This window comes from Caenorhabditis briggsae (assembly GCF_000004555.2).
Source record: "Caenorhabditis briggsae complete genome, chrX, whole genome shotgun sequence".
Classification (NCBI taxonomy): domain Eukaryota; kingdom Metazoa; phylum Nematoda; class Chromadorea; order Rhabditida; family Rhabditidae; genus Caenorhabditis; species Caenorhabditis briggsae.
Window position 1 is genome coordinate 5,127,342 of NC_013491.2, and position 10,947 is coordinate 5,138,288.

Consider the following 10,947-nt stretch of genomic DNA (forward strand, 5'->3'; position numbering starts at 1 on the left):
GGCCCTTTTATTACAGGTTTTACATTAGAATTCAGTTCAATTTTGATTTCAGACATTTTTCTGAAATTTGTTGTTTAAAATTTTCTAAAATTTCCACTTTCAACTTTACTACCACGACTTGGATTGATTTGAAAATTGAAAAAAGTTTTTAAATTAATTAATTTTTTCCAACATCCTTAAAGGTGTCTAAATAGACTATTCTCAACTTATCCAAAAATTTTCATCAAAATCTGGGTTCAAAAAGTTTTGAAGTTCCCTAAAAATAAACTGTCAGAGAGAAAAAAAACTAAAATTTCAGACCGAACAGCTCTCTCCGTGCTTGGAGACTTCTCACCATTATCACTGCTTACTTCCCATCCAGCCTAACTTTGAAACCCTACATTCTTCAATATCTCGGAGACAATGCCGACGATTGGCAGAGACCGTACCATGGTACGTCGAAAATCATATGAGGAGAAAATGCTGAACTATTATTATTATTATTCTAAAAATACAAATGTTTTTTCCAACAGGTACCGCACGAATTTGCCAAACAAACATGATTCAAACGTTCAAGTACGGTGGGCGTAAAGTTCTACTGAATGCTCTAGAAGTTCAACAGATTACGGTAATCGTGTTTTCATGTAAACAGTTTGATGAATATTTTTTTACAGGACGGAAGTCAACTGAGACGTCAAGCATTCTTCATCTCACGAGAACATAGTGTCAACCAGACACTTCGTCCAATTGCAGTAGTCGAGGAGATGATTCAGGAACTTTGTAGTCTGTTGAATGTGAGATCACTTCATGAGCAACAAGAATTCTCGTTGTGCTACACTGTTGGAAAAGGTGGCTCCTTTGAAACTTGCATTTTTGAATGGTCCCTAATTTTAGAAAAACGCCTCAACTACTGCAAGAACGATAGCTACTTGATGGACATCATCACCGAATGTGAACACAAGAAACTTCCGTTCCAATTCCATCTTAAGCGAACTGTTTGGGTTCACCCGTTACGATATGATAACGCCGCGTACATTGACTCGATGTTTGACCAAGTCAGACCCGAATCTTTTGATCTGTGTATTAAACGAGTCGTTTTTAGTTGATCGACGATTATCTGCGCGGATCACTCATTTCGACCAACTCGCTGGGTCAATTGACTGCTGCCACAACAGAGGAGATTATCAAATTAGCTGCCTACTTGTTCCTCCTACTTCCAAATGATAATGCAAAGAGACTTACTGCGTGAGTGCAAAGAGAAGAATTGGGGTGGATAGAGGGATGTGGAGGTTAATAGAATAGGTAAAAGCACAAATAACGTGAAATTGACTAGCTAGAAAGTTACAGCAATACTAAAACGATCAGAATACAAATTCGGAGCAGAATCTGCGAAATGTGTGAAATGACGCATGATAAAATCAAAAAATATAAAATACAGTAATCCGAAACTTCATAAAATTAGAAATGCAACATCTTGTCATAGTTTCTTTTGAAAACGCACATCAACCTTGAAGAAGCCGAAAGATCAGAGTTTATGGAGTTACGGTATGCATTTTGACTAATACCCAATTAATTTTGACAACTTTCAACATAAAGTAACAAAATATTTAAAAAAAAAAGTGTTTTGTGGCATATCATGTTCAAGGTTCTGAATCTCGGCTGTCAAGTTTCCGATCACTTTGAAAGAAACGGGAAAAAATTGTTTGCCAAAAATTTGCAAATAGTTGAAAAACAAGAAATTTTCAAGAAACTCTGAAAATGCAAAATTTGCAATCTAGGTTAGTTTTACACCTTTCAAAATTTTCGAACTAATTGAAAAAATGCCAGTTGAACTAATTGAAAAAGTGCTTCTGAAAATAGTCTTTGATCAGCTCCAGATAGCCAAAATTACCAAAAATCAATTTTTTGTATCCTATTGACCGGTACTGTAAGATGAGTTAAGCCTGGCAACTTGAAAATAACAAAATACAGTAATCCGAAACGTTTAAAAACAAGCCACTGCGATACCTTGTCACAAATATTACAATTTACAGTGACCCTAAACAATGACGTAACCCTTCTCAGCCGACTTTTCAATCTAATAAACCCAACAATTCTATTTTCAGCAAGACACTTCCTCAAATTGTACCCAAAAGTGTCATCGAACCCAAGCATCGACACCAGGAAGAGATGGTGACGCGTATCAATCGACAACTGAAAATGTTCGGTGGTCGAATGCGACCCGCCGAGGCCAAGTCTCACTTCCTAGGTATTCCCCAAACTACGGGGCAGCGAAAATAACACCTTTTTTAATTCTCAGAACTTTTGTCAACATGGCCTTTGTTTGGTGTCCTGCACTACCGGTTAAAATCCGTCGTTGAGAATGGCAACCAATTGCCAGAGGTGATTCTGACGATAAACAAGTCTGGAATTCAGTTACTGCAACCAAAATCAAGAGAGGTTTTTAAACAGAGAAATTATGATCAGGTACTAATGACCGTACAATGGCAAACGTGAACTTTTGATATTGTGTTCAGATTGAATCGGTCGAAAGTATTCGGAAGACTGCGTACAGAATTGTCCGATTGGTGATAAACACCCCGGAGGGTGAGGAAGCATTGGACATCAAAACGGACGAGGTGAGAAAGAATTCGGGTACAAACCAAGGCGTTCGTATCAAATTAGGGTCTCCGGAGGTCATTCAGGTCTCATAAGATCTGTACCAATTCGAATAACCGAAATAATTGAATAACTCAGAGCATACATCACGTACAATAGTAATTTGATTCAATTTGGCTTGGTTTTCTTTGTTCTTTTGACTACTGCAAATCAAAGAAATTGAGAGTTCATAGTGTAAAAGAAAATTGACCGCCAAACCAAAGAGAGACCAACAAACAATTTGCAAAAAAAAAAAGAAGCTGAATGTGTTTTGTTTGTTTCAGGCCGACGAAATTTCTCACTTGATTGGTCAATACATGTTTGTGACTGGCGGCGTCGAAGATCGGGACCGAGGGTCGTCAACGGAGCTGTGAATTATTGTCCCCCACTCAATAATTTCCCAATCATCTTCAATGTGCAAGTTGAAGGCTTTCAATTATTACTATCTCACTTAACCAAAAACCCCTTGATCCCCAAATTTATCTTTCAGAATTTTTCCCTTATTTTCAAATTTTCTGTTTCTGTGTTATGATCCTTCAAATATAATTTTATGATTTATGACTTTTTACCGTACTTCCCATAAGCTGACACTGAGTTCAATGAATAAAGCGACAATATACCACAAGTTCAGCGAATTTCCTCTCCTCATACATAAACAAACAATGAGGTACAGTAGGACAAAATTTGAATAGCGCGAGACTCTTCCCATAATCTGTTCCGCGAATTGTATACATATTTCAACACCAACGAATTTTGAATAGAGATCATTTTCTGTAGAATGGGGTGTATAAACCGATTGAAATCATAAAATGGAACGATATATTCCTAATTCCACGCGCATTATTGGTTCACCCCGTCGCCATCCCCACCGAAGTTCGGCGAATTCGGCACATGGCGCTCGCCTTTCGTCGTTTTCTCTCGCACACTCTCGCTGCCCAGCATGACACTTTCGAAGATCTCACCGCCTCAGGCCACGCCCCTAATTTTAAGACCTTTTATAGGCAACAAATGGGGTGGAGAGAGTACAAACTTTTTTGATATAACACATCGGTGACAAAAATAAAATAGTGTGTTGAGTACAAAGCGGCTTTAAAAGATCGGTTCTTCGATTCGACACACTCACACTTCTTGACCAACACAATCTTTTTGATTCACTTTCATTCTCACCACTATGAACCTGGTTCTTTTAATTCTCGTTTTCTTTGTTGTATTTACTACTGGCGTTGATTGCAGGTACGTTTTTTGTTCTCTTTTTTTTTCTTTGCTAGCATTTTTGATTGTTTGATTTCTACAAGAATGTAGATTGAATTGAAAGTTCTAAAATGGTTTTTCAGTTTTATTGAACCTGAAAATTTCTAAGAACGGTTTTGCGCTCATTAAATTTTCCTGATTAGCCAATTTTCTGTAGATGACTTGCTGTAGAATACTGTAATACTGGATTCATAACTTTTTGAAAGTTATAGTAAACTATCCCGAACAAGTTCATGGTGAATGTGGCGCCTAAAAATTAGTTAAATTCTTGGAACTTCATTTTCAATCAGTTTGGGCTCAATTATCTCGGTTTCTGTAAGCAATATTTAAAAAATGTTCAACAGATAAATTGTTTATCATAATATCACCAATATTTTATATGTGAACGTATTTTGATATCTTTCATAGGAACCGAGATATTTGAACTGAAGTAATTAGTGGGCTCACTTTAGAGAAATACGGTAACTTCCTTTGCGGAATTGTTTTGAGATTTTTAACAGTTCCTGATTAACAACTTTACTTCAAAATACTGCAACGTCAAAATCCGACATTATTAAAGTTTACAATAACCCTTACGTAATAACTTCACAGTAACAACACCATTTTTCATTTATCCGAAGTTTTGGAATGCAATTTCCCCGTTATCACAGTTTTCTAGTATTCTATTAAGCTCAATCAAACAAACCTAAAATTTGACATTTATAGCTCTGAAAATTTTAAATCATTATCATGTTTTCAGACGACGACGCATGGTCATCGATGACGTGATTCGACATAAGCGAGCAATGCTATTCCGGGAAGATCTGATACCTCAAAACAACGTCAACCCATTTTGATTCTCCCCTCTTGTACTTAGTTCTCTCTTTTCTTGTTACTTATTCGAGTCGAAAACATGCTTTAATTGGATGAAATTCATTTTTGTCAAGAAAAAACACCCGAAAGCTAATAAAAGCTTTTTTTGAAATGTATTTTTCATCATTTTTATGGACAAAACTGAAGTTTTCTAAACAGGTCGAGTCTAAATCAAAGGAAGGAAGACAGGGTGCACACTTAAGAATTTTTGCACAGAACAAGAAAAAGAAATGATAAGAACGTCTCGGGGGGTTTTCATCTTGATTTTTTCATGTCAACGCCACATTTTTGGGTTAATGCGATTACTAATAATAGAATTAGGGCTTCGAGCTCATTCAAACACACGTTCTCTCTTGGTATTCTGTTTGTTTAGACTTTGATTTCATTTTTTATATATCAAAATGAGCTATTGATTCTTTTCCAGCAGTTTATTTAAAAAAAAAAATTTCCAGCAGTTCATTAAAAAAAAATGAGTATACTTATTCAATCGGGTTCCAATTCGAGAGGTTATGTCACTTCGAAAGAAATGTTGATGACCTATATTCATAATATGGCTAAAGCAGATATTCGAAAATTATTGAGACCTGTGAAAGATGGACTTTTGACAGAGAACACAATGTTCCATATGAATACTCAGTGAGTTCATTTTTTGTAATCTAGATACATTCTTTTTAGAAATTTCTCTGTTGACCACGTGATTGTTCCGATTTCCATCACCGACTTTTTGAAGGAACTTGATCCAGAATGGCTGCGATGGATACACAAAGGTGAATGTTCAAGATCATGTTTTTGTGTGTAATGTGTACTCCACTGTTTCTCGATTTATCAATTCACTGATATCGTTTTTTCCAGCTCCCGGTGATGGTGACCTGGAAGAGAGGCGTTATGCTCCGCATGCGAATTTTGATTATCATGGAGATGTACGAAATAGTTTGATTATAGTGAATTGGAAAATTTGATCTTTTCAGCATGTAGATAGTGATGTGATATTGGATTATGTTACTGGAATGGATAAACAACAGAAGCGAGCACTTTTGAACTTAATTCGGGAAGGTGTCCTGACAGATGAGTGTTTTATCAATATTTCAACACATGTTGGACCAGAGAGAGTGCAGGTAAGATATCATATTTCGACTTCAAAATTCTCAATAAATTAGCTCCAAATTCTTCAATTTGTCTGAAAAGTTCAGTGAGTATTTTACAAAATAAGGACTCAAGTTTTCTATTCAATATCTGTTTCAGCAAGTTGCATGTTGATAAGATATGCCGTTAGAACCCAAAAATAGGCAGAAAATGCCACGTGAAAATATCATATCGATCCGAAAGATACTTTGAAACCCTGAAAAAGTATACCCGAAATTTATTATTTGTCTGAAAATTGTTCATTGTACCAAACAAGAAAGTAACTTCAGTTCTGAAATTGACAACTTTCTTGTAGAAATCCATCAAACCCATCCAAACAATTTTTGAGTAACACAACTTATATTGCAGATATTTTCATATTTTTGATTTTTGGTCCAAACGGAAAGTCTATTGGAAGTTGTACAAAAATGTTGTCAATCTCAAAACAGAACGTTGTTTTGTTTTAGTACCCTCTGAACTTTTCTGACAAGTTCAAAAAATTTTGGCTATTTTTTGAGAAGTTAAAGCTAGCTACTAAGTTTTTTTCTACAGGAAAAGTTGGAAAAGGTCTTCATTGATCATTTTTGCGTCCCAACTACCGTAATTCCTACTTCCAGGTGCCTATGGGTAGAGTTGTGGACGCCATGCGCATAATACAAGAAGGCGAACAAGATCTCCAGAAAGAAAAACCAACGTTTCTGAAAATTTTTACGATGAAACACTATTCATCAGCCTCGTTTGAGAACCATTATAGAGCTGGTGATTTTGCTTTAAAAAAATCAAAACGAATAAGTTTTATAGATCTGAAAGTGCGGTCATTGACAGCTGCGAGATATACAATGCCGATTTGGTATACTATCCTTTTTTCGTTGATGACTTTAGCAACATTTGCATCTCATATATGGTCTCAAGTCACCAATTTCGAGGGGTTACAAGAAGCGTTGTCAATGGCATTGCCCACGGTTATTTTGGTATTGTCAAGGTGCGTTTTGAAATCTACTAAAAGAAAACAAAGGAAAAGTGTTCAACTGAAAAAAATATTTATGATGTTATATTAAACTTTTTGTCAGTTTATCATTTTCCTAAATCATTAACAAAAACTGAGGAAAAAGTGGACGGTTGAAGAGCACTTCATTACCAGAATAGCATATTTAACGCTACGCTAGTCTTTAGGAAGCCTTTTTCAAACATCTTTAGGTTATAGGTACCGTATTATTTATAATAGAAACCCACCCTTATAAGTATAATTTGAAAAATAGAAGCCCACGGGCTTCTTTTAAAGAAAATACTGTATACCGGTTCTCAACATTTAGTCCAAGACGGCTTAATATAGTTTCTATTTTCCAGTCTCCTTATTGGCATGCTGCTTTATTTCAATATCTACATGGTTGGATTCTTATGCTGCTGTGAGAACAATTTCTCGAATCATCTGGTAACCAAAGACCTTGACTACTCCGCCCTCTATGTACATTTTTGGTGAGCCCATTCAAATTTTCAACAATTAATGTTACGTATTTAGTGAATTGAACAAGTTTCAATACCGGATATATTGTGTGAAAGGGCTCCAATTCATACTTTTGTGGTACACAATGCTTCTGGCTGCTTACGCCCATGAGCATGATTTGAATATCTATCCAGCGTTAGTTTGTGTGCTGACGAATGGATTTGGATTAATGTTGTTTGCAAGGTTTGATGAACTCTTGGAAAAACTATCACCGAGTCGAAGTGTTTCAGAATGGCCGAATTCTTCCGTAGGTGTCGAAAAACGAGAGATAGGACTGCTATCGCTGCTCGGTAACCAGAAAAATTGAATTTCGATGTATGATCTATTGAATTCATAATAATTGAACGTAAAAAAACTGTAATGTATTAGTGTTCAATTGGGTAAAATGTATAAAGATTCGATTCATGATTAGTCAAAAGATATAAAAACAACTTTCATGATTTCAAAATAGAGAATGTAAGAGCTATTTACAATATTTTGAGCTTAATTATCTTGGTTTCTTCGAACTTTGTCAAAAGTTTGCTAACTGATAAAATTTTAGTAATTTTATGATAAACATTTTATCAGTTGGCACATTCTTGATATCTCTTCAAGAAACAGAGGTAACTGTGCTCAAATATCACGTACAGAGGGGGGGGGGGGCAAAAGTTTGGCAACAAAAAGAAGACGTCATAAATTCTCGGAAAATAGTCCAATCAGTTTCAAATTTTAACAGGACTTCATCAAAGAGATTTGTAACAAAATTAAATCATAGCTGTTTGTTTTTGGCAGCTCTGTTTCTGATGGCGGGGCACAACTTCTTTGGGTTGCGTTTGTGCTGGCACGGGGGTGGTCTGCCGGCAAAAGGTCCCATTCCGTCGAATAATTATTTTTAAGAGTCTCCCAAATTGTGTTAAAACAAATTGTTGTGTTAAAACAAACCGGCAAAAGGTCCCATTCCGTCGAATAAATATTTTTAAGAGTCTCCCAAATTGTGTTAAAACAAATTTGAACACATGCTTGAAAATTTCCTTGCACGAAAAGCCCCATCGTATTGTTGTCTGACTAGTGACAGGCCATTCTTTTTCGGGGATCAAATTGGAGAAATTGACTTGGCACTCCTGCTGAACATGTTTGTCGTCTGAGCAGGCGCTATATACTTTTGGAATGTCTAAATTTGCTATTCAAGGTAGATTATGATACAGGTAGTAAGATTTTTACTCAAAGTAAGTTTCTTGGTACACTTGCAGACCAGGCTCCACCAAAAACAACGATTTTTCCCCAATTCGGGTGATTCCTTCAAAACTCATGGTTTGCTGAGGATCGGCTGCCTAGAGAATCAACAGACTATTACTATTAGATAGCCAAGAAAATTGTGTCTATACATAACAATTTTTAGAATTGAGTTTTGCCTCTAAGCTGAACAGTGTCTAATCAATGATAGCGGTGGTCAAGCGCGTGCCAGAAGGTCAGGAAAAACATCAAAGGAAGCGTACAGAAAGTGGTGCCGTTTTCGTAAAAATTGAGATAAGGACATGAATCTTTGCACATCTACCAATGAAGAGACGAGGAATATTATAAACATAAAAGACCTGAAAAATGTGCCGGCGCGCAACAGCTTATGTCAAACGATTGTTGCCAAACTTTTGCCCCACCCTGTATACAGGGTACGCCAAATTATTGCATTCAAAGTTTAGTGCGAGCTGGTGGGCACTGTAGAATTTTTAGAACAATGATTTTGTACGTATTATTTATTCCCAAATTTTCAAATCGTTAGATTGACTGTTACACGAATGGTGACTAGTTCTATACACCTAGGCACCCTCGTCGAAGGCCTTTTTGGCAAAAATCCGTACGAAATCAATAAAATAATGAGCTTGGAGCTCCAAATAAGCAGTGAGTCAGTCAGTACAATCGTGAAAAATAAGCTCGGGCTGTCCCCATTTCATGTTCGAAAGACAAGAACTCGGTCGGGAAATGACAATCTGGTACGCATCCAGAAGTGCAAATCGACATTTGCTGGCACGCACCAAAATTAACACAAGAGGATGATGTTCGGCGACGAGAAACTCTGACATCGAAGGCCGAACCCTTATCAGAAAACTCTGACGTCTGTCGGTAGGCGGGGTCGGTGGTCGGTCGGTCGGCTAAATTCCCCGACCGAATGGAAGCCTTATGCCCGAGATCTGAGCTAGCTAATAATCACGGTAGGATGGCCAACCGAGCTTCATGTCCTTAGTACGTCATGGTTTTTGGTGCAAAAACCTCCGAATTCAATTTTTGTAGATTTTAGGTGAAATTCAGCAAAGAGTACTAATAGGAGGAAACTTTTTAGAGGTATGTTTTTCCGTGGACCAAATACTAATCTGGAAACCATGTTTGGTCTGTTCCACGGTGTTTTGGTTTCACTCACAAGCCAAAAATCGTTCAACCAGGGAGCGCGGCCAAATTTTCAAGTTCGGTACGACTTGCGGATGGTCACCCTTGTCGTCAGACATGATTTTGGTTGACTATTCCGCATAGGAATTTTTCAGTCGAGGGTCCCAGCACGTCCACATTCTGATTTGAAGTCGTTGGGGAAAAGTTTGGGCCGAGGACGGGCCCAGTTATCCCCAAAACACCTCCGTGCCACAGTAAACGCGTTACCAAAGAAACTTATGGATGTAGTGATGATCAAGAGCAACTGCATCGGACAACTTTGATAATGTCATTTTCAGAAAGTATGCAATAAACTATTGCCAAATTTTTGAATCTGTTCGAGTATTTTTAGAGAAGTTACAGCACTTTGAACGTTTTGCAATAACTTTGACGCACCCTGTAGAATAGGTTTCTATTAGAGCATGGACCTACAGCGCTGGGCCTACAAGTTCAATACTTCGAGAAACGCATAAGAACAAAATTTCGAGTAAAGTTTTTATTGGACTTTCTCTTAAAAACACAAAAAAAACGTTCGTAGAAACATTACTCTTGTCTGAAATCCTTGCACGTTAAAAAGATATATGTTGTTAAATTTTTGTTTAAAAAGCAAGAGCAGTCTATCGTATTTTTTGAGCATATCTTTTGATTTCATTGTTTTATTTTCTAATTTTTTCCACGATTTTTTATCATTCGATTTATATCGGATAAACTATGAAAATCGTTGAGAATTTAACTTTAGCGTCTTCAAAAGAAATTTAACAAAATGATCGCTCTCAACTTGCAAAAGAAATTGTAGAAATTGTTTTATTTTCAGTCATAGTTTATTATAACATCTTTGATCATACCATAACGTATTTCCTAATTTCCACCTTTACCGGAAACACAGTACAGTGACCATATCTAGACAATATTTGCTCATCATCAATGTGCAATAACGGGAAAAACTTGTCTACAAGTGTGCAAATGTACATCAGCTCATTGAGAAATCATCTTTCGAAACTTGGAATACTATTGCTACCCTATTTATTCTATAACTCGNCGGCGTTGAAAGTTGATTTNCAAGAGTTTTGTNCTGGAAAAACGCTCTACAAAGCTGCGATTATTACTCCGCTNTGATAGAAGAAAGAAGTGAAAACAGAAAACATCTGAAAAAGAAAAACAAGTATTTCCGGACGCGACCCACTTCTCGACCCATCCACCTGGAA

General features: G+C 36.7%; 2 protein-coding genes across 2 annotated transcripts in view; both read left to right on the top strand.

The window, feature by feature from the left end:
- The window catches only part of CBG27527, a gene marked incomplete at both ends in the record, with an annotated part of 4,393 nt that extends 1,403 nt beyond the window's left edge, over positions 1-2,990 (top strand). Inside the window, 10 exons of the mRNA XM_045239135.1 lie at positions 299-432; positions 513-607; positions 654-1,034; positions 1,082-1,224; positions 1,497-1,524; positions 2,085-2,195; positions 2,228-2,246; positions 2,279-2,457; positions 2,496-2,597; positions 2,901-2,990. Coding sequence (XP_045099977.1) covers positions 299-432; positions 513-607; positions 654-1,034; positions 1,082-1,224; positions 1,497-1,524; positions 2,085-2,195; positions 2,228-2,246; positions 2,279-2,457; positions 2,496-2,597; positions 2,901-2,990 — 1,282 coding nt within the window. The remainder of the gene's footprint in view (positions 1-298; positions 433-512; positions 608-653; positions 1,035-1,081; positions 1,225-1,496; positions 1,525-2,084; positions 2,196-2,227; positions 2,247-2,278; positions 2,458-2,495; positions 2,598-2,900) is intronic.
- Positions 2,991-5,188: 2,198 nt separating this feature from the next.
- CBG17339 lies at positions 5,189-7,639 on the top strand (the record flags this gene model as incomplete). The annotated part of the gene is made up of 8 exons (XM_045239136.1): positions 5,189-5,355; positions 5,395-5,486; positions 5,572-5,639; positions 5,688-5,834; positions 6,459-6,823; positions 7,189-7,317; positions 7,361-7,528; positions 7,576-7,639. 8 exons carry the CDS (start codon positions 5,189-5,191, stop codon positions 7,637-7,639), a joined length of 1,200 nt encoding a protein of 399 aa, XP_045096169.1.
- Between the last annotated feature and the right edge of the window lie 3,308 nt (positions 7,640-10,947).